Source organism: Siphateles boraxobius, unplaced genomic scaffold (genome assembly GCF_051911475.1).
Source record: "Siphateles boraxobius isolate OS27281-9 unplaced genomic scaffold, OSU_SipBor_1 41, whole genome shotgun sequence".
NCBI lineage: Eukaryota > Metazoa > Chordata > Actinopteri > Cypriniformes > Leuciscidae > Siphateles > Siphateles boraxobius.
In genome coordinates this window covers 4,457,496-4,483,675 of record NW_027509042.1, presented here as the reverse complement: position 1 = coordinate 4,483,675, position 26,180 = coordinate 4,457,496, and the positions used below count along the sequence as shown (strand labels likewise).

General features: G+C 37.0%; 2 protein-coding genes across 10 annotated transcripts in view; both read right to left on the bottom strand.

The window, feature by feature from the left end:
• mtss1 (MTSS I-BAR domain containing 1) overlaps nt 1-9,140 on the bottom strand; it is a 64,636-nt gene extending 55,496 nt beyond the window's left edge. Inside the window, exons 1-2 of one of the 6 annotated variants that reach the window (XM_077197884.1) lie at nt 8,825-8,959; nt 8,371-8,522 (exon numbers count right to left, since the gene is read on the bottom strand). In XM_077197884.1, the coding sequence (XP_077053999.1) occupies nt 8,371-8,442 (72 nt within the window). In that variant the 5' untranslated portion in view covers nt 8,443-8,522; nt 8,825-8,959. Of the gene's footprint in view, nt 1-8,370 lie in introns of all 6 variants that reach the window. The other 5 variants (XM_077197883.1, XM_077197887.1, XM_077197886.1 and 2 more) reach the window with 5 other exon arrangements.
• A 2,666-nt stretch (nt 9,141-11,806) lies between these two features.
• Nucleotides 11,807-24,642, bottom strand: osgn1 (oxidative stress induced growth inhibitor 1). 4 transcript variants are annotated; one of them, XM_077197892.1, is made up of 7 exons: nt 24,365-24,542; nt 21,761-21,828; nt 21,508-21,626; nt 19,530-19,666; nt 19,136-19,327; nt 16,759-16,850; nt 11,807-14,085 (listed from the first exon to the last, which is right to left on the bottom strand). In XM_077197892.1, exons 3-7 carry the CDS (start codon nt 21,599-21,601, stop codon nt 13,062-13,064), a joined length of 1,539 nt encoding a protein of 512 aa, XP_077054007.1. In that variant the 5' UTR covers nt 21,602-21,626; nt 21,761-21,828; nt 24,365-24,542; the 3' UTR covers nt 11,807-13,061. The 4 variants fall into 4 exon arrangements, with proteins under 4 accessions (XP_077054007.1, XP_077054003.1, XP_077054005.1 ...); XM_077197888.1 differs by having other exon boundaries at nt 21,761-21,823; nt 24,361-24,429; XM_077197890.1 differs by lacking the exon at nt 21,508-21,626 and having other exon boundaries at nt 24,365-24,642.
• Nucleotides 24,643-26,180: the final 1,538 nt, after the last annotated feature.

Below are 26,180 nucleotides of genomic sequence, written 5' to 3'. Positions count from 1 at the left end.
AACATGAGAAAAAAAAAACTGTGCTGTGTATTTTGAGCTATTTGAGTTGCCATACTTTCCTGTAGTTCTCAAGAAATGGTGAGTAATGTAGTCTTCCGGTGATCGCCAACTGTTGCCTCAAAATATCTCAGAAATGTGAAGCTTGTTCTGAGAAAAGTTTTCTTATCTAAACAATGACATTCAGACATTAAGTATTCCTTAACTGTCTCTGTCCAATACTCAGATTGGCCACCCAACTCTTTATCATCGTAATCATCCACTGAAAAACCCAAATGGGTGAACCACTACTGAACATCATAAAGCACTCCAAACTGCTTGAGTCATAAAGTCTCTCATTAGCACAAGCTTTGCATGTCAGTAATAGGCACCTGTGTGTGCATATGAGGGTGTGTCTGCTTTAGCTGGCAGAAAGGGTGTATCCAGTATGTGTGCGTGCACGTGTACTAGACGTACGAGTGTCTGGCGAGTCTTAAACGGGTTGTGTTTCAGAGGTGATTCACAAGCAGGCCTGAGCACGGTACATTCAATGCTTACTCATGACGGGGGGATTGTGGGATGGTGGAGAGGAGGAAGGGGGACGTCCTGAAGCAGGAATGTGCACAGGCAGGCAGCCTCTCGGCTGAAGACTGGCGTCATCCCAAACGGGGAGGACAGAAATCATTAGTTTCAGCAATACATCTTAAGCTGCCACATAGCCTGGCTGATGTCAACAAGAAGTGTTAAAGCCTTTTAATGATCAGGGTCCAGCAGGAATAAACCCTGGGTGGTTGAGGGGGAAGGAATGCAAAATGGCTGCAAAACAGCTTAATGGCCCGTTCACACCAAGGACGATAACTTAAACGATAAAAATATAGTTTTAAAAAACGGTTCTAAAAGTAAAAGAATAGACCTTATTCAGAGCAGCGCCATCTTTGATTTTTAATGGGAATGAAAGCGAGGCTGTGAGGGACAGACATGCATCTCTTCAATGGAATGTACTGTTATTTAATGCGTTTTTGGATTGTTCTGCTCATGAAACACTGGAAAAATATCTCTCCAAGAAATTTCAGTTGACAAAAAACTCCCGACAATATAAGCTGTGGAAAATAAGTAATCAAGGAGCTTTATGCAGCGGATGCCATTGAAACACGGCAAGTCTATCCCTCACAGCCTCACTTTCATACCGGTCATGGCGCTGCTCTGAATAAGATCTATAGCAGAGTCCACAACACAACTATAACGATAACGGCACAGAGAAATAATACCAGTGGAATCAGCTTTAGATTTTTTTTTTTCCAGCTGATAAACAAAAACACTGACAGCCAATCAGAATCCATCCTGTCTGCCTATCGTCATCATTACAGTTTTCAATCTTGGTGTGAACTTGGTTAAGTCACTTCAAACATAAATCTAAGGGATTTTTTTAGCCGTTTTATCATCCGCCAGGCAAACCGTGAAGTAAAAAATACCACTGCACCTCACCATGCTGCATGATTTGAGCTATCATTCATGTCTGAAGCTCATAAAGCAAGGTCAAGTGAAATTCTGGGTTAAATACATTGCTCATTAGCCCACTATATGCGTTACATCACGATTCAAGACATTGCAACTGAAACTGTAAACACTTCGCTTCACTTTTGTCCTGTACGATATCTCATCAGTGGCTGACTACGCTTATTTAGGCAACTTGCTATTAACATTAATTAAAATATAAGAAATTATGAATGTACACATTTATTAAAACACAAACACAGATCTTAAGTTTTCATGCAATATACCTATATTATTACTGTATCTGCATTCTGCACCATACTTAGTGAGCACCAACCTATATAATGTATAAAATTAGGGTTCCAAATTCGTAGTTGCAGGAATATGCAATAACATGTAATTTTGTTGGAGTGATTAGCACATATTATGGCTACTCAATTATGGTAAAAATCATAATTATTTTGGTCAAAATTGAAATCACGATTATTGGTGGATTGTTGATTATTTCACAATAGGGCTGAGCAATATGGCCAAAAATATTATATCATACGATATCGATATTTATATTTATATAGAAATTCATTTGTATTTAACAATAATGTGGAAAGAAATGCTTTCCGCATGTCTGTTAGGCCTTGAGAATGAATGTAAACCTGTTTGTTCACAATTAAACTCCACAGAGTAGCTATCTTTGAATTAAGGGCCCCATGAAATCCATTTTATTTTTCCCTAAATTCTGTTTTCCATTGAATTTTTTAGGGGTTCTGTGTTTTATGATATAATATAAATGTATATAAACTTTAACAATTTAATCAAGCTTTTAAAATTATTAATCAATGAAGATATAACAATTAATTTACATACAATCATTGCAATTTTTTTTTGTCATAAGATGCTACACAACAGAACCATGGATGAAAAAAATATCTTGGTTGTATAATATTCCTTAGAAATAATATTACATATACATTTAGTATACAGTAGTGATATATTTCTGTCATAATTTCTTGAAGTTAAGCCAACCTTTTTTTTTGAGGGATCGTCGTGAAGATCTTTCAGTTTTAGTTTCAGTCACACAGAGACATGCAGAAATTAATTATTAGCGATACGCACTGACTGGCTGTTGTCGCGTTTTTTTCTCCTAAGAGATCCACTGTTAGATTAACACAGAGTAAAAATGTCCAGAGCTTATCAACGCCATTGTCGTAAATTTTATCGCAATCTCGACATGACATCGTTTATCTATCCATTTATGATTATCTCACAAATATCAATACTTCAAAAAAACACATGCATTTGACAACACTCATTTCGGCTAAGTTCAGACTGCAGGTGAATATGGCCCAAACTGATTTGCTCAGATGTGACACAGATCTGTTTTTGTCATGACAGTGTGAATGCCACAAACCACATGGAATGTGATCTTTTCCGTTCCGATTTGGGCCACTTCCATATCTGGAATTGCACCTTTGCAATGCGACCTCAGTCTGAACAGTCATCAGAAATCATGCGACCTTTACGTCACTCTAGAGACACAATTCTGCGCTCTGGGAGTCTCACTTCAAAGATTTTACATACCCGAAGTTATCAAGACAGTTTCGAAAGGTAGTCAGTGAAGGACAATGATGTGTCAGAGCTCAAGTATTACAGTAGGGCTGCATTAAACGATTATTTTGATAATCGAATCGATTAATCTAATGATTATTAGAACGATTAATCGACTAATCGTCGATTTCACAGACTAATCAGTAAGTTTGGAACGATTATTCAGCTTTATCAATTAGTTAAAACATTGAGTTATACATATTCTTACTATAATATAAAAAAGAAAATCAGTTTAGCTTTTGAAATAGTTGTTTTAATGAACTTTGAGCCAACTAAACAGGTCATTCTCTTTAAGTTTTCAGATTTCGGTCCAACTCAAATCACACACAAATGCTCTCTAAGCATTGTTTAATAGGCCCACTGCTTTTCTTAGAATTGAAACAGAAAAAGGGACATTTACTTCAGGACACAAAGAATGGTAAAATATTAATCTGCAAACCATTATTATAAGTATAAAATTACAATCTTTTTTTTACATGACAATTGAGCTGACAGAGACGTTCTCATTCACCTTTTAATTTACAGTATGAAAAAGTAACTCCCATGATATTCTTCCTAACATCTCCTTTTTGCAAGTCATGATTATGAAACAAAATACAGGCAAGTGATAAGACTATAATACCTAATAGTGTTACAATAATTTAAAAAGCCCTGACTCCTAAGATAGATCAAGCTTTATTCTATGCAAAATAAATCACATTACTGTAATTATATTATTATTGATAATATTATTACTATTATTAGTGTATTGCATTCTCTAATAAAGAGATTTACCCCTAGTTAGTTAGCTCCAGCTGGAGAACACTCAATTCTCACCGGCTCCTCTTTTGCCGGGATGTTTCCTCTTTAAGTGCTCCAACATGCATGTTGTGCTCCCGTGAAAAGCAAGTTCCACCTTGCATGTATTGCACACGACAGCATTCTTGTTTTGAAGTTTTGTGAAACTTTCCCAAACCTTGCTAGTTCGGATTCGTTTACACTCCGTCATAATTCGCGCTTTTTTTTCTTTTACCAATAGCGTTTGTAAGGGCTGCATTACACTTTAGCGCTACAGCGCCGTAGCGGTCAAATCGCGATATTGCGAGCCCTTACATTAGGTCACGTGGGATCAAACGACTACTCGACAACAAAAATATTTGTCGGCAATTTTTTACTGTCGACTTTGTCGGCTAATCATTTTAGCCCTATATTACAGTGACAGCTCTATACACAAGCAAAACTCGATGGCTCGTATCATCAAGGTTTAAAAACTGCTCTTTTTCCGCATCCTCATCTTTGTTTTTTTATATTACCTGCGCATAAATTCACTGGCTTCCGCAGCAGATCACACTATAAATAAATGCATAGGCTAATCATTTACTTTAACGTCCTCCGTCTTTACTTCTGTATGGCAGTGTGCTGCGTGACGTCTATTTATCGCTCTTTTACGCATGCGGGTCAGTTCGGGACCATGATCTGTTCACACTGTAATCTGATATTGGCCATATTTAAAACAACAATGTTAACAGTGATACAAAAAAATCAGATCTGAGCAATAAATCGAAATTGAGCAATAAGGCTCACAGTGTGAACGTAGCCCTATTTAGCTGACTTGGAAGTTAAGTTTGGGCTTTTAGGGAGGAAAGAAAGAACGCCGCCTTGAAGGAAAGAGAGGTGGGCAGAACGGAATGCAGAAGCCGCACAATAGCTAATCGTTTTACCTCGATTATCTTGTTTTCATATTGGAAGACAACATTTTAAATCAATTACAATTAACCACACAACCCTAGCGCATTATGCTCCAAAACAATGATGAGTGTTGCACATGTAAGTGACGCAGATTCAAGTCCAGCTCACATCCTCACTTTCTTCTCTGTGCTTCTTCTAATGCAATAAAAAATTATTTTGTGCATCGCTTAGGTCCATTTTCATACAAGAAGCCTCTTTGCTTGTTCTAAGCACTTCAGTATATAAAACAATCTTTATCCAGCATAATCTGATCCCAGTTCAACACCTTATTAAAACAGTGCAACAGAAGGGGGAACACTCTGGGGTTACCTGCTGCCCTCCTGTCAACTCGTGAACCCTACAAAGACACATTTCTTCACTAAGGTCTGTGTATTATGATAGAAACCAATCTTTCACAGTATTTTTGCAGGTGGAGTTGGAATTCTGTTGTGCTATCCTTCTCTCCAAATAAATGGAGGTGTCCAATAATACCTACAAAAACGCTGGTCCAGTAAAGATCACAAGGTACAGGGCAAAGGAATCTTTCATTATTTCAATAGATAGTTCATCCAAAAATTTTAATGCTTTCCTAATTGACAGATTTTTGGTCATTAAAAGTTACATAGCCCAATTATAAAAGAAAATGAGCCCTTTATTATATTTCTATGGAAATTATACAATGGACATATTAAAACCACTGTTGCTTTTAAAATGAGTTTAGAACAAAAATACATTACTATTGCATGACAATTAATCATCATCAGACAAAATTTCATAACCATGACTGATAGTCCTATCATACAGGTTTGGAGCGACATGAGGAAGTGATGCTGACAGAATTAGCTCCTTTTTTTTTTTAACCGAACGATCCCTTTGATTACGTGCAGCTGCTGATAGAGCATGCGCTACTTTTCTGGTAAACAAAAATAGACCAAATTTCTTCAGAACACTGACATGTCCTTTTGAAAGAGAAGAGCGATAGGCCAAGCGTTTGATATCACTGAGGAAGTAGAATCTCAGACTGGTCTGGATTCAAAGAAAAAAAAAAACTCTTAAGTGATGTGAAGGAAACATCAAGTCATATGCATTCCAGAAAACACTCGCTTCAATCCATAAATGTCAAGCTATGAAGCAAAACAAAAAGAATCCATCAAGGCCCAAGATGTTAACCAAGCTCACATCACTCACTACTAAACGACATATACATTCAAAAAGCATCAATAATACTTTTTATTATTTCTAAAAGAAAACATGTGCTATAGAACAGTATCAAATTCATAGAAGAAACAACTTTCCCCTTGGCAGCTTAACTTTATTTTTGATCAATGACAACTTTATTTTTGATCAATGACAATTTATATTTGAACTTTTGGCTTTTACAGCCTACGCTTAAATTGAGGGCTGTCAATGCAAGTGACATTTTACATAAGCAAGCAGCAGCCTGCGAAGTACTTCACATGCATTACTGTTGAACTTTGTTGAAATTTATCTAAAATAATGTACTAATGTAGTGTGAATATAGAAATGTAAAAGTGTGATTCCCCTCTATATATCTGACATCCGGGAAGAGCTATAGTCCAGTCTATTTAAGTAATAGGTTAGTGTTTAAGCTATGCACTTTGTATTGTTTGATTCAGAGCTTACATTAAGTGCTCGATTGCAAAGCAAACTAACTAAAACTCTCTGCTCCATGAACTTGGCCATCAGTGTACACATTAAGGTCGGAGATATTTATTGAGTACTAACAGGCCAAAATGTAGCCTATGCCCTGCAGTTGTTTTTCTGTGAATCATCTCTTTACATGTACGCAAATCCATGCGAGCACACACACACACACACACACACACACACAAACACACACAATCATGGGGATATCCTGCACACTTCCCCCTTCCTGTGAATCAAGTGGCCTATTTCCACATTAACAGCATGCATACAAATTGATAGCTGGACCTTGCCAAAAAACAAAAAAAACGCTGGTCCATTCATTCACTTTTGCTACTGTATGCCTAAACTGAGTGCGAATAAAAACGTGGAAATTGACTATTTCTGAACTGATAAGCATCATAGATGCAAACCATTAAATGCCAAACATACAAAACTATGTTCCTATATAACATGACCCATACTTATATGTAATGCCATGCATTGTACATAATATAATTTATTTATTATCATATATTTTATTATATTTTAATTACCATATTTTGTAATGTGCCCAAAATGTTTTGAGAGCATCCTTGAGTACAAAAAACTCCAAAAGATATCCACAATGCTTTTCTGTGCGTTTGAAACACAATAAACCACATTAAGTGACAAGTAAGATAAATAAACAAACCAGACAAAAAAACAACATAAACAATGCTATATCTTACTGAATGCATTACTGTGGAAATGATTGATATCATGAATAAAGTCTGAGTCAGATTTGTGCCATGTTTACAACAGGATGTGACACACACTATACCTCCTGCTCTGGGCAGGCACACACAACACTGCATTACAACACATTTTCAACTAAACAAACAATTGGTCAGTTATTGATGATGAACAAACAGTATTTAAAACATGAAAATGCTCTACAATATAAAGGCCCAGCGTTTGACAATGTTCCTCAAAAGTCTACAAATCGCCTAATGGCATCATAACATTCAGACAGTTATTGAAGTTTCACCAAGTCACCAACACTGCTGTTAGAGATCAGACCATAACTTACCACCGCATGTGCTGAGACTGTGAACTAGAACTACAACTTCTGACAGATGACAAACTGAGCTGCCACATTTTAGTTAACTGATTGACTGTCAACTAGGCCAGGTAAAAGCACAGTGAATACTATTTACTCATTTATACACTTAGCCCTATTTAAATGCCATTTGGGACATAAACCAGTGTTTTTGAAGTCCCATGATGTGCCATTTAAACACTTTGGTATATGGATGTGATTTTGCCATTGTTCTGCCATCATAACATCACTGCAATAGGATATTATGGTAATTTCGTATTTTTTGGAATATTTGTGGCCATTGTAGATAGATCTTGCAATATCATTGCATCAAAATACCACAGTACTGAAATTCATGTACCATGGTATTTACATAGTACTTCAAAGCTAAATATAGTAGTACCATAGTACATTTTTCTGTAAATGATTATAATTAGAAAAAATACCATGGTGCAGTTCTAATTAGCCATGTTACTACCATGGTGCTTTTATGTTAGTGTGACAGCATTACCTTTGAACATATCCATCATGCTGGAATAACCTGATATTTTGACTGTTTTACAAATAACCTAAATGCATACTAGTCTTTATAACTAGTAAACTAAACTAGTAAATGCATTCAAATTATATACGAGATGATAAGAGTAAAGAGATGTAAATGATGATTTAAAGAGGACGCACATCACAGGGCGGCTGGATTCACATCTATCAGCAACCGGCCAACCACAGAACTGTTGCCAACCCTCCTAAACAGCTGGAAAATAACTTATTCTGAGCCTTTTTACAGGCAGACTCCAAACCCACACATGACGTTGGGGGAATCAAAGCATCTGGTTTGTTATTTTAATCTGAGAAGGACTCACCTTCATGTCGTTCATGATGATTTGGAAGAGCCCTCCCAAAGCGCTGCACTCCTTCTCCATTCCCGCATCCATTTTACCACCCCAAAAACACACGAGCAGCGTTGACACTTGTCCTCCTTATGAAAGCTCGTCTCGAAACCCGCTGTCAGTATCTGAAGGGTGCAGTAGCCTACGAGGTTGTATTTGAAGGTTATCGTGTGAACAAGGCAAATGAGGATAAATTAACGCTAAAATGGACAGTGTTATTCCGCTGATTAGCTGCCCGGCGCAAGTAAACTAGTCCCGGCCACGCAACTTACTAAACCTCTAAAAATACATCGCATCGCCACGATAAAAGTGGATAAAAAGCCTAGAACGGGATTTTTTACAATAAGTCTTCAGGTCAAAAAGGTGCCACGTAAGCACAGGTAAACCCGCAAAAAAAAATGACCGTTGAAAGTCTGCGCCGAAGTACCTGGCTCGGCGTTTTCAAACGCTTGGCTCTGCTGGATCGATAGTCACGTTAGTTTAGATCGCGACAACCGCCGTGTTTTTTATTCCTCATGGTTTCATTCAGTCGATCCAGCCGCTGGTATATCCTTAATAGTGATGATTTTGATCGGTTGCAGATTGAATGAGGCTTTCGGGTGAAATTAATACGGCAAAACCTAACTAAAGTTTCGACTCCTGATAGATTCCACAGAGCGAGTGGTAAACATTATTCACTCCTGGCTGGCTCTCACTCTCTCTTGCTTTCTAGCCCGTTTGTGAGGATCAGCAGGCGGACGAACTCAAAAAGGGGCGGAGCATGAGCACTTCGGATATATTCGTGCTTTTTCGATAATGTTACTTTTGTCATCGACAGATTACTTGACATGACATCTTGATAGAATATACACTGCCGTTCAAAAGTTTGGGGTCGGTAAGATTTTTAATGCTTTTAAAAGAAGTCTCTTCTGCTCACCAAGGCTGCATTTATTTGATTAAAAATACAAAACAAACCCAGTAATATTGTGAAATATTATTTCAATGTAAAACAGCTGTTTTCTATTGGAATATATAATAAAGTGTGTTATTTCTGTGATCAAAGCTGAATTTTCAGCATCATTACTCCAGTCTTCAGTGTCACATGATCCTTCAGAAATCATTAATATGATGATTTGATGCTCAAGAATCATTTCTCATTATTATCAATGTTGAAAACAGTTATTAACATTTTTATTTCAGGATCCTTTGATGAATAGACAGTTCAAAAGAACAGCATTTATCTGAAATAGAATATTTTGTAACATTACACAATACCGTTCAAAACTTTGGGGTCAGTAAGAATTTTTATTTTATTTTCTGGGGGAAATAAAATAAATCAATATGTTTATTCATCAAGGAGGAATTAAATTGATTAAGTGACAGTAAAGGCATTTATAATGTTACAAAAGATTCTATTTCAAATAAATGCTGTTGTTTTTAACTTTCTGTTCATCAAAGAATCCTAAAAAAAATGGTACACAACTGGATTCAACATTGATAATAATCATAGATGTTTCTTGAGCATCAAATCAGCATATTAGAATGATTTCTGAAGAATCATGTGACACTGAAGACTGGAGTAATGATGCTGAAAACTCAGCTTTGATCACAGGAATAAATTACACTTTATTATATATTCACATAGAAAACAGCTGTTTTACATTGAAATAATATTTCACAATATTACTGGGTTTGTTTTGTATTTTTAATCAAATAAATACAGCATTGGTGAGCATAAGTGACTTCTTTTAAAAACATTAAAAATCTTACCGAGCCCAAACTTTTGAACGGCAGTGTATATATATATATATATATATATATATATATACATAAACATTTCCCCAAGTCCTATGTAGATTATAATAAATAATTTTTGTATGATGTTAAATAATTATTTAGAGACCATATGAAATATGTGTGTTTACAAAGTTGGCAATTTAAGACACAAATGTGATTAAAACTTGTGAAAGAGGGTAACAGCTGTATCACCTAAGAATACAATAGAAATACATTTCCCCCTTAAAATTCCATTAAAACTTTTGATGATGAAAAAAATTGTTTAATAGAATTTATTTGTTTATGTATTTATTTCCATGTTGTTCTTTTAAACCATTTTATTTAAATGGTTTAAAATATATTTTATTTACCCTTTTTTAAGTTTATTTTGAGGGACCTCGTAAAACCTGTTACAAGAAATTTAGTGGATTACTTATGACTGAATGCTGCCCACATGGTTGCTAGACTCAGTCTTCCGAAGCATTTTATTATATGTACTTTTTATAATGATAAACCAGAATAAACAGAGCTACATTCTATTACATTTATCTACTTTTCAAGGATTCGTATCACATCTATGAGTCAGCATCATTGAAATCTTGCCCAGCCTTGTGCTGTTACCTGACATTACGAAAGGAGTCCACCTTTCAGCTCAGTGTCTCATAGCAACGCAGACGTGATAAATTTAGCATCCCGTCCTCTAGTGGCCTCCTGTCTGTCTGCCTGAGAGGAGAGGTCACCTTGTTCAGCAGTCTGCAGAGGGCTTCAGTTCCCACAGCTTCACGTGCACACTCATAGCACAAACACATAAACTCACAAGGCTCGTGGATAGAGCATTTAACTGTGTTTTTATGACCCAATTTTAAGTGTTGTTATGAAAACAAACAGGTCAGTTCACAAGAATTATAATTTTCGAAATCACTCACAAAGGATTATTAATGATTTTTTTTGTTTGTTTTTTGCAGTTCTCCATGATTAGAAGGAAGGTGTTTTTTTTTTTAGAAATCATTTAAAGAGATTGCTCTCACAATAAGCAATGTATAACTGATTAAATATTTAGAGTTGAACCTAAGTATAACAAACTTACATTACGTTATATTCAGTATCTAAAAGGAGTTTTTAGCATGACTGCACTGGCACTAAAGATGTACTTTATGGCTGTAGAAGGCGCTTGCTACCATCTAATGGCGAAACTTCAGTAATGCAGTGTTTGCATGGAAATAATAGAACGATGTTTATGATGAAATACTAACATTGTAAACTTTAAAGTACAGTATTTTCTGTATACTGCCTACTAATTTTCTTTACTTGATTTTAATATGACATAATTTCATATTATAACATATTGAAAAGGCAGTGAAGCAATATTGTTTAAAATAAAATGAATCTATCGAATACATCTATCAGTGTTGTTTACACAACACAGAGAAACCATTTTGTTGTCATGTGACAAAAAACCCCCATTAGTTATTAAAATATATTATATTTCGGCACTATTATGTACGGAATACACATTCTGTTGAAGTCATGAACAAAAGTTGTAACCATGAGAAAACTTGGCACTTTTTAATGCAAAACTTATTTGTCTTTGACCTATTCTTAAAATTTCACAGTAATACTATGGTACTAGCTGTGGAAAGACTCAAATAAATTATTGCATTGTCAAACTCCATTTATTTTGTGTTTTATCTTTTGTTTTGTTTGACTGCAAGAATCAATGTACATAAACTATACATCATATTTGTTTGTATTTTTGCACTTTCCAACAGATACAAACCATTTTTACAAACATGTTTAATCAGAGCTGCCAGGGATCATAACTTACAGGCAAATAATACAGAAGAATAAGTTTAAGATAAAACAAATGTTGCAATGTTCAGTGTAGAATCGTATTCTTAAAAAGGAAATAGATATGCATTTTACAAATCTAAAAAAAAGTACAGTTACTTTATTTATTGCATCAACGGGTCCTCGAGGCCATGCATCAATCTCATAGGCAAAGTTACATTTGGCCCATGTTAGTTAGCGCATTCATAAATAAGCTTATGTAGGATACATTATTCATTTACATAATGTCATGAAAGATCATTATTTCTGATGCAATGCTGCTAGCTTCAGTCACTGTGTGCAAAGGCCCTCTCGTGGTCAGTTTTGTAAGTGCAGCCTGACCTCACAGAGGTTTGACTTGTGGTTAGCAACAGCAGAATGAAGCAAGAACATCTTAAAATTTTAGGAGCCCTAATTCTAGACAGTCAAGTCAGGTTTGCCGATATAACCAATGGACTCACTCCAGGGGCATGCTTTACTTGGGAAGGCAATGTATGGAAGACTTGAAATTATACAATGATCTTTCTGATTTTTTAGGTCCACTAAGATTTCTACATTCATCAAAGAAGACAATTAAAACATCAGTACCAGAATCGATACAACCGCAGCATTTGCTTGGCAAAGACTAGTCTTCCGTTTTCCTTACATGAACAAAATGTTAGTTCTGAAAACAGCAATTACAAACATTCATTTGGCACAACAGAGCACGAGTAATGTTTTGTAAAAGCAGCCATGCACATATGAATCCCTGAAGTCAAAGCACCATGTGTCCGTAGACTTATGTAGATGAATGTTTAGGCCAGGTTAGTTAGCCATTAACTACAAAAACCTGTGTCAGTGCATTCGCAGTCTGCATGCAAGCACTTGCAGTGGGATGTCAGAGCGGTCTTGAACCGTTCAATGTCTGGTTCACTCTTGTCAGTCGGAGCAGAACCACTGAGCACTTTCCGATGAGTGGGGCATTTCTGAAAGATTACCAGATAGCTATACATAAAAATCTCTTTTCACACCTTTTTTAAGTCTATGTCTTTTCATGATTTCAAGGTTCAGTTGGTCAGTTAAATATTCAATAAGCTGGTTTTTTAATGTACTGTCGCACTTTGTCGTTTGGTACTTTGTTTACGGGCGATGTCACATGCAATAGCCAAAGCTCCGCCTTTCAGGAACCGCACAAAGTTCTCACCCACCAGTGGACCCATGGCATACATCCCTGGCTCCTTCACACTCTCATATGTGTATGGATCCACGTCAAATGGGTTCCTCCGACAGCTGATTGGCTCTTCCGAGTCCAACCCCAGTGGGCGGCCATGTTCTGGGAGGAAGGACAGGTTGGGATGGGCACCAATCAAAACGAGTGCCATTGAAACTTTTAGCACTCTCTGTATCCCTCCCTCATCCTCTAGCACACACTTGCCATCAGGTCTGAAGGCAACCACACGGTGCTTTGGGTAACTGAGGTAACCAGGGTAACAGGTATACGGGTTGGTGTTCTCAGCAGGTGAAGTAAGAGATTGGTTGGACAGATTACCCTCCGTCTCACCCACTTTGTGTTGCTGTTGGCTCATCATTTGGTGCACTTTGTGGTACTCAGGGTAGAGGAGTTTGGGCAGTTGGTTGAAGATAAGCGCCGGATCGGTCACAGCTCGCCTAAAGGTGTGATATACAGGTGTGTTCAAGTGGTGAGCCGTGAGAACGGCATCTGCCGCCGTCAAGCCAGCACCAACCACAAGAATTGGCTCGGAGGCATGGTCCAAACGGCCTGAGGAGATGGCGGCCTCCAGCTCCCAGAAGCTGTGGCACACGAAGGAAAGGTTTTCGCCTTCCACACCGAGACGGGCTGGGATGTCGTGGGTTCCTGTGGCAAGCACCACGTTCTCTGAATATACGCAGAAAGGGACTTCAATTACTTCCTTTCTATCATCACCATTTGCACTTCTCTGGAGGCCTTCGATCTTCCAAACGGAGCAGTCAGATTCAAGAGAAACCCGAGAGAGTGAGGTTACGGTGGTGCCGCAAGCAAAGCTCCTCTCAAGACCCATTTTAGTCACATAGTGCTGGTAGTAGGACGCAATCTCAGCTGGCGTGGCCCGGTCGTTACGTAAATTTCTACACGCACAAAACACACAAATGTTAGATAATCAAGGCAAATAATTTTGGTCATTTCAATCTTCATGAACTGTGTTATTAGGCTTGGGCGGTATCCAAATTTTGATACCGTCAAACCTCCTCCCTATTTTACCGGGGTATACGGTATTACCGTGACTAATTAAAAATTATGACATAAGGCTCAGACAGCGTCACCAAACTGTTGGCTTGTGTCTACACCGTTCAGAAACTGAATACCAGATCGGGCATAAAAAACACACACAAAAAAAATCAAGGCCAACCCGTGCACGTTGTGTCTGATCCCTGTTGACGGCATTAAATGTAATTATGAGCCGGAGCCCTATTTAGACTCGACTATTTTTAATACGTGGGCCGTTATAATATGGTGGCGCCAAATAATTGTTTAACCCAGGTGCTCAGGGGGTGGTAGATATAAATACTATTTATAAATGAGCAAAAATAGGACACTTAATAATATTTTTAATTATTTTAATTATGACAATTGTATTCATTTTATTAATTCATTTAAATTAAATTAACAAGCAACAAGTGCATTTGTAAATCCGGTGACACGCGTCCATTGATTTTTATTAATACAACTTTTCTGTCAGTGCTGCAAAGATTAAGTTGACGATCGCCATCACCTAGTGAACGCGCATATATAGAGAGAAATGCAAATCATGGATTACATAATCAGAAGGTATAGGCTAGCCTTTTTCTTTTCGTTTTGAATTGTTTCGTTTAAAGAAATTGACGATTGATATCTCCGTAGTGAACGCGCGTATAGAGAGAAATGCACATCCTGGATTAATCAGAGAGTATGCTGCCTATATTTCTTTTCCTTTTGAATTGTTTCGTTTAAAGAAATTGACGAATCGCCATCTCCATAGTGAACGATAGAGAGAAATTCACATCATGGATTAAATAATCAGAGAGTAGGCTAGCCGATTTCTTTTCGTTTGGAATAGTTTCGTTTAATTTGATGATCGCCATTTCCGTATGAACGCGCATAGAGAGAAATGCACATCATGGATTAAATAATCAGCGAGTGGCCTATTTCTTTTCGTTTTGAATTGTTTCGTTTAATGAAATTTCAAGCTTTATTTAGATATCTTTCATGTCTGTGAGACATACACTGAGTTTCGGTTAATTTATGATGAGATTTCAATGCAAGTGACCGCGGCGCGACAGCGCACGATCATGTCATGATTATGTTGTCTGCTATATTTGATTCTTATTTATTATTGGTTGATAAAAAAAAAAATATTAAAATTAGAATACAATTTATACAAAACGAAATTCACTTTAAAGAAAGGCCTTTTACAAAATGAAACTTAATTAAGTGGTCAATGTCTGACTCCCGATGCATCCCATCTTACTCGTGCTGTTCAGTTTTCATTATCAACGTAAAAAAAAAATAACATTATAATATTTTAACAAATATAAACGAATGCGCTTATTTAATGAACTCGGGGCAAAATGCATCCTGGCAGCACTGAGTGGGTGGTTGTTTCGGAGATGCGACATTAGGTTAGAGGTGTTTCCATCTCTCGCTGTCACCTTTTTTTTTGCAACATTTACAAATTGCCTAGTCAGTATTTACCGCCTCTCCCTTCTCTCTCTCTCTCTCCTCCACACTGTCACTTGATGACAACTACATAAGCATTTTTAGGCATTGAATAAATTATATTTATTTATTATATATAAGTGCCGGTAATGACGGTATTGAAACTGATACCGTTGCTATTTTAAGACCCCGCGGTATACGATATTACCGAAATACCGCCCAACCCTATGTGTTATACTTGTGATTCCTCAAAAAAAAACCTTTGGTTGGGCAACAGCATTAAAGGTGCAGTGTGTGATTTTTAGCGGCATCTAGTGGTGAGGTTACGAATTCCAACCAACAAAAGTTATGGTGGCCGACAGGAAAATATGTCATCGTCCGAGACAGCAGAGAGTAGCAGTTCAGCAATGAAGAAGAAATTATGTTTACTTAATTATTCAGTAAAACTATATTTTATTGTGAATATTATTGTTACTTGTTCATCATTGTGTCAGTGTTTTATTCACTGAACTAAGCTTGCTTCCTTGCACGAAGAGCAACATAGTAACAAAACGCGTTTGTCCGTTTAGGGCTACTGTAGAAACATGACGTCACAATATGTAGACCTCCATAGTCAGGGGGTGCCCACGGTTATGGAGATATAAATGTCTCATTCTAAGGTAATAAAAACATAACGGTTCATTATGCAAGGTCTTTATACACCACTGAAAACATAGTTATGGATCTTATATTGCATTTCTGTCAATAGATCCTCAGAAATATTACACATTGCACCTTTAAAAATTTATGTTGAGTAGCTGCAACCTACGTTGTAAGATTAAAAGCACCACAAAGCCACAGTATATAAAAATTTAGCTGAATTTAACACACTTAGCTATACTATTAACATTATGTTAGCAAATGAGAAAATATTTTTACATAGAAAAAACTAGAGAAGAGGTGAAGGTCCCCTTATAGTTGCAGTTTAGTTCTAGGACTAACACAATGCAAGAATCTTATTTTCATTTTCGCTTCAAATTTATGCCAAGAATCTTCTTGGGAATTTTGAATTAAAATGTGAGCTCATTATTCTCTATGCTGAATTCATAAAGTTTTAATTTTCATACTTTCGTTTATCTCTCATCCAGTCCTTCAACTTCAAACCAGGAAGTTCCATCCAGTTAGCCAAGCTGAGAGTCAACATTGAGCCCTCCATTGCCTGCCGACATAAAGAACAATAAACAATAAAGTCACATCTTGATATGAAGCAGGCAAAGCACATGAATAACATCTGATCAAACTGGTACAAAAAAAAAAAAACTCAAGAGAAGTTGCTTTCAGACATAAAGTGCTTTTCATGTGCTTTTCCCACAGGGATGTACTTCTGTATTAGAGTGAACCTCATGAAACCTCTTGAACATATTCAAGTCAAATTTCACCCTATTTCCCATTACTGTAATATGTCTGAGCATTTTACCTTTTATGCTCAATGGTGATTCCATTTAGATTAATTAGTAATACAGACATTTTAACTATATTACAGTAAAATATATAATAAACTAATACATTTCAGCAAACTTTAAAGGCAGTACAACAAATACTTCCCAAATATAACTCATATAATATACAACAAATACTATCATTACTTTTTAAGTTTCTTTTTGATGTGAAATATTTTTTGATTTTTATTTAGATTTTGGAGTGCAACATGACCTGGACAAGTATTTGTGACATTCAAATAAACAATGATACAGTTGATACGAGTTAGCTGAAGCGCTGAACACCTTTTTTTCACGTTTTGATATTCATGACTTCTCGGACAAACTACGGAAAATAACTGAGGAACAGGCTCAGGTAGAATCTATACCTTTCTCAATTACAAAGGAGGAGGTTAGGTCTGTATTTAAGAGAATTAAGGTAAATAAGAGTCCAGGACCAGATGGAATTACTGGGAGATTATTGAAGTGTTGTTCAGAGCAACTCTGTGGGGTGTTTGCTGACATTTTTGAAATGTCCTGGGAACAGGGAAGGGTCCCAATGGCTTGGAAGGAGTCTATTATTGTTCCAGTGGCAAAGGGCAACTCTGCAGGCACATTAAATGACTTCAGACCAGTGGCATTGACTTCACTGGTCATGAAGTCATTTGAAAGGATAGTAAAGCGGCTTCTGCTGTTCAGGGTGGGTGGGGCCCTGGACCCCGGGCAATTTGCATATAGGGCTAGCAGAGGGGTAGAGGATGCCCAGATTACACTTTTAAATCTCCTTTATAGTCATTTAGAGGGTCCTGGTACACATGCCAGGCTCTTGTTTTTAGATTTTTCTTCTGCTTTTAATACTATCCAGCCACATGTTTTAGTCAGTAAATTATTATCAGAATTTAATATTGAGAGTAATCTTGTGAGCTGGATTATGGATTTTTTAACAAATAGAACACAGCGAGTTAAGGTGAATGGTTGTCTTTCTGAAAGGCGCGTCTCTTCCACTGGCTCTCCGCAGGGTTGTGTACTTTCACCTCTACTATACATTCTCTACACTAACGATTGTAGGAGCCATTATAGCAATAGACACATCCTGAAATATGCTGATGATACAGTTATTGTCAGTTTACTGCAGAAACATGAATCTCAGCATGGGCCAGTGGTTGAAGAGTTTGTCAGTTGGTGCGACAGGTCTTTTCTCCAGCTTAACACCTCTAAAACCAAGGATATGCTCATAGATTTTAGGAGAAAACAACTTGGTTCTCCTCTACCCACCTATATAAAAGGAATCAGCATAGAGGTGGTAGAGCAGTATAAATATCTGGGTACTGTGATAGACAGTAAACTCAAATTTGACATAAACACAGAGATGATCTGCAAAAAGGGACAACAACGATTGTACTTCCTAAGGAAGCTTAACTCTTTTAATGTTGATAAGGTTATCATGTCTTTATTTTATAAATCTTTTATTGAATCTGTCCTTTCTTTTGCTTTTATTGCCTGGTATGGGGGCATCAGCCTGAGGGAGAAAAATAACCTCAGCCATATTGTGAAGGTGGCTGGTAAGTTAATAGGCTGTCCACAGGTTTCCTTGACAAATATTTATGAGAGGCAGGTTATGAGGAAAGCAGATGCCATATTGGACTGTGTAAATCACCCCCTTCATTGTTCTTTTGAGGTCCTCCCCTCAGGTCGGAGATTTAGAGTCCCTTGTTTTAAGTTCAATAGGACAAAGAACTCCTTTATACCAAGTGCAATTAGGTTGCTAAATTTGCACAATTCTTTGACCTAGATGAGTAGTAGTGTATAACTTTTTAATTAGTAGTTTGTGTTGTTTAATTGTATGTGTATGTGGTGTGTACCTGTTGTGTTACCTGTATGTTTACCTGGCTGCAAGACAAGTTTCCCTTAGGGGACAATAAACTGAAACTGAACTGAACTGAACTGAGTTTCCTGAAAAAGTGAACAATATGAGCGCTGGGGCCTTAGATCAGAAGCCAGAAGAATTTTAGGAGTGGTTACTTACATGCCAGGCCCCTCCAGGTGGTCCCTTCCCCAGTACAAGGTGAGGAGTGGCCCTTTCCGGCTCATGTCGCCATATCAGTGGGGAAGCGCACTCCACCCCAAAGTCGCCATCTGGAAGGAGGAGGGCATCGAAGAGCACAGCCACAGGGTTCGAGGAACGGCCCTCCACACCTTCACACAGGTACTCTAGATCCTACATGCACATATTAAGACAAAACAGTTTTTTTCTGTATTTGAACAAGAATGTGTGCAAAATCTTGTCATAATATAGTCAATATTCACTAATCCTTGGAACAGGCTATAGAGCCTTTGTTGAAAAGCACTATAATTAATCACCACTTGTTATGTAAAGAGGTGTGGTAAATGTGTCTAGAGGGATTAAATATGTGAATTACCTGGTCAAGCAAAGACAGATGAGCATTCTCCGTCAGTTTGTTATGCAAAATTGTGTTGGGATGGAAGCCATTGGGGGAGAGGTAAGGCGTGTACCCCGACAGCAAATAAGAGAGACAAATCCCTGATGGTCCATTACCTGTTAGAAACAAAGCCATTCATGTGAATACTGAATGCTCTAGAATATATTCCCCAGAGAACTTTTCAAACATCTCAGGTGTTTTTGTTTTTTTTGGTGTGAAAATTAAGACCAATTGAAATTGGCCAGTGAAGCGATAGTTCACCCCAAAATTTAAATTCTGTCATCATTTACTCACCTTGAAGTTGTTCCAAACCCACATGCATTTCTTTGCTTTGTGGAACATAAAAAATATATATTTTGGAGAACATGGGTAAAAAAATACTATGGAAGTCGGTCGGGCCCCATCAATTGTCTGGTTACTGACATTCTTTAAAATATCTTCTTTAGTGTTCAGCAGAAGAAAGAAACTCTTACAGGTTTTGAACAACTTCAGGGCGAGTGAATGATGACAGGATTTTCATTTATGGGTTAACTATCCCTTTAAAGGAACACACCGCCATTTTTTGAAATTGGTGTTATTCACCGTCTCCCCTACATTTAGATAGGTGGGCAAATGCATTTTTGTCTCAGTGCATGCATTGTCTTTGTTTAGCAGTGCTGATGCTAGCTTAGCTTAGCATAATGAATGGAATTCTTTGTTGCCGGATAGCATGTTGTGAGTAAAAGTGATCCAAAAAAAACCCAAGTAATTTCTTCTTGTGGCCTGCATATTCACAACGAGTACAAATAGCAATGCAGATTTAGACAAGGCGATTTCCTAGGCAGATATGGGCGAAGCTCTGCTACTTCTGCACAGAGAGATCATGCAAGTTAGGTAGCTGTGACACAACTGTGGGCACGCTCATCTTGATCTGACACGTTGAGCCTGGTCATCGATGGCAGAACCTTGTCCAACTCGGCACAGCACAGACACTATTTCAGTCGGCATAGGTTGGCATATTCCCCCACACTCACATCACCAGTTCATGTTGGATCTCATCCTCACGTCCTCTGGCTGTTGAGTGATCGCAACCTCCTCCTCCTCCTCTCGTTCTATTTTCAAAGTTGGCAGCTCCTCTTCTGAAAACTCTGGTTCGTAGAGGTGTGGTTCTGGATCTTGACTGTCTTGAGAAGTCACCCTCTTCGTTTCTCACAAAATCGGCCATGTTCATCGCCATTTACTAGGTCTACTGTAGGAAAAATAGCCAGCTAATATTCACGCCGGTATGTTGATGGAAGTTGGGGGATTTCAGCTGTGGCGTGATCTCTCTGCGCAGAAGTAGCAGTGCTTCGCCTGTGCTTCACCCAAATATAGTCCCAAGTCAATATCTGCCTAGGAAATCGCCTAGTCTTAATCTATATCACTATTTGTACTCGTTGTGAATACGAAGGCCACAAGAAGTAATTTTTTTCTTTTTTTTTATCACTTTTACTCATGACATGCTATCCAACAACAAAGGATTCCATTCATTATGCTAAGCTAAGCTAGCGGCTGCGCTGCCAGACTAAGACAATGCATGCACTGAGACAAAAATGCGTTTGCCCACCTATCTAAATGTAGGAGAGACAGTGAATAACCCCAATTACAAAAAATGGTGGCGTGTTCCTTCAAGCTGATAAAGTTTAGAAACTGTCACAGAACAATAGTCTGAGCCTCGCAGTTTTTAATCTGATGGAAGTGATGTAAGTGGGTATGTGAATGGCTGGTAAGAAATATTTATGACTGGTCATTTTTTTTCTTCAATTCACCTGTCATCAGCACATCCAGACTTTTTTCATATTTAAACTTGGTAAATGTTTTAAACTGAAAGCACTACTCAATTATAAGCAGCTGTAATAATTATGAAAGTACCAAAATTGTGAATATACAAAAATCCAAGGGTGGTGGATGTGCAGAATATTGTAATTAACAGGCGTACCAATTATGCTTAGCTTTCTGCAGAGTTCTGCATGCCCAGTTTCCATTTGAGCCTGTCCATTAGTTAATTTTGGACCTTGGCTGCAATACAACATTTTAAATTTCTCACAGAAGTACAGTCTAGATTACAAAAAGATGAAAATGGGAGAAAGAAACATGGAAGAGACAGTATTATGATACTGTCACATGTACTCAGTGAACCCACTTAACCACATAAAGCTTAAAAACAACAAATATATGATGTTGACTCTTACCAATAATGACAACAGGCAGGATATCCTCAGAAATTGTGCCTTTGTTGTACAGCTCCATAGTGGCTTTCCTATCACATGCAAAAAGAGAACAAATGGCGAGCTGCAAAAGCTATCAGCAAAACCATAAAACACCCTCCCAAAATACACAATCCCAGATCACTACACCCCCTCCCCTTGATCCCTTCCATGATGGTCATTATTACTAATACTTTCCCCTTCGATTAGATAACCCTATATAATCTGCATTATAGTAAGGCAAGCTGTAAGCTTCAGACAATTATAATGAATCAACTGAAGTGTTATTACATAACAGGTATGGCTAGCTGTTTTTTCACCAGGTAAAAATGCCAATTCTTTATATCAGGAATTAGATTTCTACTAGTAACAATTGTTGATATGAAGAACAGACATTTCCACTAGTAACCATGTATTTATTGATATCAAAAATTATGATTTTTACTAGTAAGATTTGTATTTCTGATATGTGCAATTGGAATTTCAATTAGTAAGAAATCAATTCTTGACATCGACAATTGAATGTGAATGGCAGGCCATGGTGACATTTAACTAGTGAAAATACAATTACAGATATCAAGAATTATAGTTTTTACTAGTTTTTTATTGATATCAAGAATTCATATTTCTGTGAGTGATGTCATTATTGATAATAATAATAATAACAATTTTTAATGGTGGAAATTTAATTCCTGATATCAAGGATTAGCATTTAAACTAGTAAATATTTAATTGTTGATATCAAGAATTCATATCCTGGGAATGAATGAAAGTCAAACCGGCTTGCCATATAACAGCCATGATAAGAGAAGTTGTTCGGTGTAAGCATGACTGTGCAGAATGTATTAAAGTGACCGAGTGACCTACCCAGGCTTTGACACACCTGTAACGGCTATCTCCCCACTTAACGTTACTTATCAAACAAAAAATACTCGCTATTTGAAAGTAGGGCACCGTGACAACGCGCCGCGTGCACCGGTCATTCAACGTTAAATTGAGGCATTCTGCGCTTCACAGAATTTTCCAGAGATGATATGCGTTTCTTAACAGTGGTGTAGTCTAGTTTTTTGTAGTGAGTATACTGTGATATACCAGCCCCCCGCCGCCAGCACCACCAATTTTCTACTGTTTAGTGTTAATCGCCATCTAACTAAGCCAGTAAAGAGCTACATTTAGCCTTAAATGTTATATGAATATGGTCCCTAAAGCACAGGTTTTATCAGCTGACAATTAAAAGACTTAAAAAGTATAAGCACAAATAAAAATTTACTTTTTAAAAACTTGTGTGATATCCCTTTAAAACTTTGTTTTAATAGATTTGATTATTATTATTTTAAAAAGTACATACTATGCAATTTCTTTCATAATTCCCTCGAGTTACTTTATATATCTCTACAAACTTTTATTTTAGTGTGTTGTAAATTAAAGACATTTAAGCTTCTGTGTGTTTTAATAAACTATTATTATTATTATAATTATTATTATTATTATTAGGCCTACTTGAAGTATACTCTACTGTGCAATAGTAATATATTTCTGTTATATTTTCTTCAAGTTATACAAAACTTTGATTTTGACAGGTTGTCATGAAGACTTTAAAGTTTGTGAGTGTGTATATGATACGAATGAATGACGATAGTTTTATCAAATGAAATGGTAAAATTCTTGTGAAGTTACTCTCATAAAAGCTCTGCAATGAAGTTCAAATGTGTGCATGTCCTCCTCATAGACGCTGAAAACACCACGAGTGTCACGCGCGCGTCAGTGTGTAGGAGAGCACACATTGAGCGCTCATTCAAAGAAACACGCAGAACATTCAGAGTTTATTTCAATAGCAGTATTTTTGAGCTTTAATATTCATAGACACTAGTACATATCGAGATTTGATTCATTGTATCATTACTTCATTATTTATTCATTCAAAAATGGCCAAATTGCGTGACGTTCCGCCTTACAGTAGGCTTACATTTGTTGGTGGATTACGCGATTCGATCCGTGTCGCTGCGCAAACACAGACGGGGTGAATTTATGAATGAAAGTTCTTTCACAAAACGATGTTGTTACGAATCCTCAAGCTTTTTAAAGTGGGTATACGGAGATCTTTGACATTTCCTAGTGGGCATACGGAAATCCTTGATATTTTCTAGTGGGTATACGGCGTATACCTGCGTATCACGTAGACTACACCACTGTTTCTTAGTCACCCTGAAAATGCAGCTCAACTGGGTTGCATTTAACGTTACGGATATGGAAGATTACACGAAAGCCGTAAATTAACGGTCTGATGCGTAAGTTACGTAACTCAGATGCTTGTTACGTGCGCGTGAGCTTTCATAAGCGTGCTGTCCACTGTTTCCAGACCTCTAATAATCCAGACATGCCCACGAGACGAGACCATTTTTATATCCGACGGACACATTACGACGCAACACCAAATTAAGGAAACAAGAACAAAGCTGGGTTAAGAGATGAAATAAAATTTGATGCAAATAATCAAATCACAATTGGTAATGATGACCCTTTATAATGTAACTTAGATGGGCGTGATGAAAGTAAGCCATCACGTTTAGAATGTTAAAAGACACCTACCTTTAATGCAAATATTCGAGATCCAAATAAGCCACGCTTCACTTAAAACAGCAAAGTCTTGTGTACAAGCAAAGCGGCTGCAAAGATATTTTAAAACAAAATGTAAATATACACATGTAGCTTCCTCCCGGCTGTAAAGAGAGAAGCCGCAGCGTTCAGCCCAGAGCCCACGATACTCGACTCGTGCGCCGCTAACGGGTTTTATAATTCTTCTTCACAGTCCGTCCCATATGACCCAATCATCGCAAGTGGTAAGATATGACGCTTATGATTGGTGCAGTGTGGGCTGACGTATGAGCGTCTTGTAGCTTGTAGTTTTCCACTCACTGACAATGATCTCATCCCTGATTGGCCTGAATCTTGCTGTCACTCCACATCAGCCAATCGGCAAACGCAGCGGCTTGAACACTGTCGCTGGCTCGCTGCCATACTATCGCTACCATTGCACCTCCTCCCTTAAAGAAAATGATGACCTTTTTTGGCTCCCTAAACAATTATTTTAGCCTTTCTTTTGTAATAACAATGTTAATTATTTATGGAAGATTCTTTATTCACAAGATTTAATCTCTGAACATTTATTCATTACAGAACTGCAGATTGCTCATGAATGACAGCAATGAGAACTGCTAAAGGTTTGTGTATTTTGCTCAAATATTTTGTTTGTATATTCTGTAACTGTATCGCTTTGTTTAAAAATAAAATAAAAATGTAATACCCCTGACACATTTGCCCTTTAAATCAATCTCCATATTCTAGTTACATCAACAACATGACATAACTTCTAAAATTGTACATCTGTAAATTACATCATAAACTGTGCACATGTAAATACATATCTGTACATTCATTAAATCAATTATATATATATATGTCTACTACTGTATTATATTCCATTATTTAAGTCTTTGTTTCTTCTATTATGTCTGTATTTTCTTCTGCACTGGAAGCTCCTGTCAGCAATAAAGCTAATTCTGATTCTTATTCTGAATAATTGTTTATGGCTGGGTATGGTAACTTGTTCAGGTGACACTCAGCTACTCCCTGTTACTTTCTACGATCTTTTTGTTTTAATATATATTATTTTTGGTTTGAACTTCATGTTCAATTTGCTTGTTGTAAAAGCATAAATGTAAAACCTTTAAATCAATGTTCATATTTTAGTTACAGCCTAAACAATAATTGCAGAGTGGGTGACATGCTAATAACTAGGTCAGGTTATGCAAAATAACTAAACATTTGTGTTATTTTCTTTGACGCCCTCCCTCCTCAAAAGAGAAAGAAAGTTTCCATTGTTGGGAACTAATTACTTAAATCCTTATTTAAGGTCTTTTCTCAGGGGGGTGTTTGGGTTTCCATGAACATTTTTGTTTTGTTATGAAAGGATACTTTTTAATACTTTGTACAAGGAAACAGCTCCTGTTTTGCAGCTTCAATGTGTGACTAAGAAATAGAACAGTGTCTAGAAATATGATCACACATTTTAAAAGGGAACCATGTTGCCTGTAGACTGAGGTCATAAATTGATATTGGTGTTTAATTGAAGGACAAATATAAAAGTAAACTGTGGTTTATATATATCTTGGACCAAATTCATATGCATTCACATACTCCTAGGTATTTAAACGAACACTATAGAATTACAATGTTATTGCAGGGGTTCTAAAACATTATATGTAATACAAAAAAATGAAAACAAAAAAATTGTCAAGATGGAACATACTGTTTGTGCAATGTTATGGCAAAAAACATCATTGCAACATTGATTGAAGCTTGGATATGAGTTTTGAGGTTTGAGAAGACTGCTTCCTTATGTTCT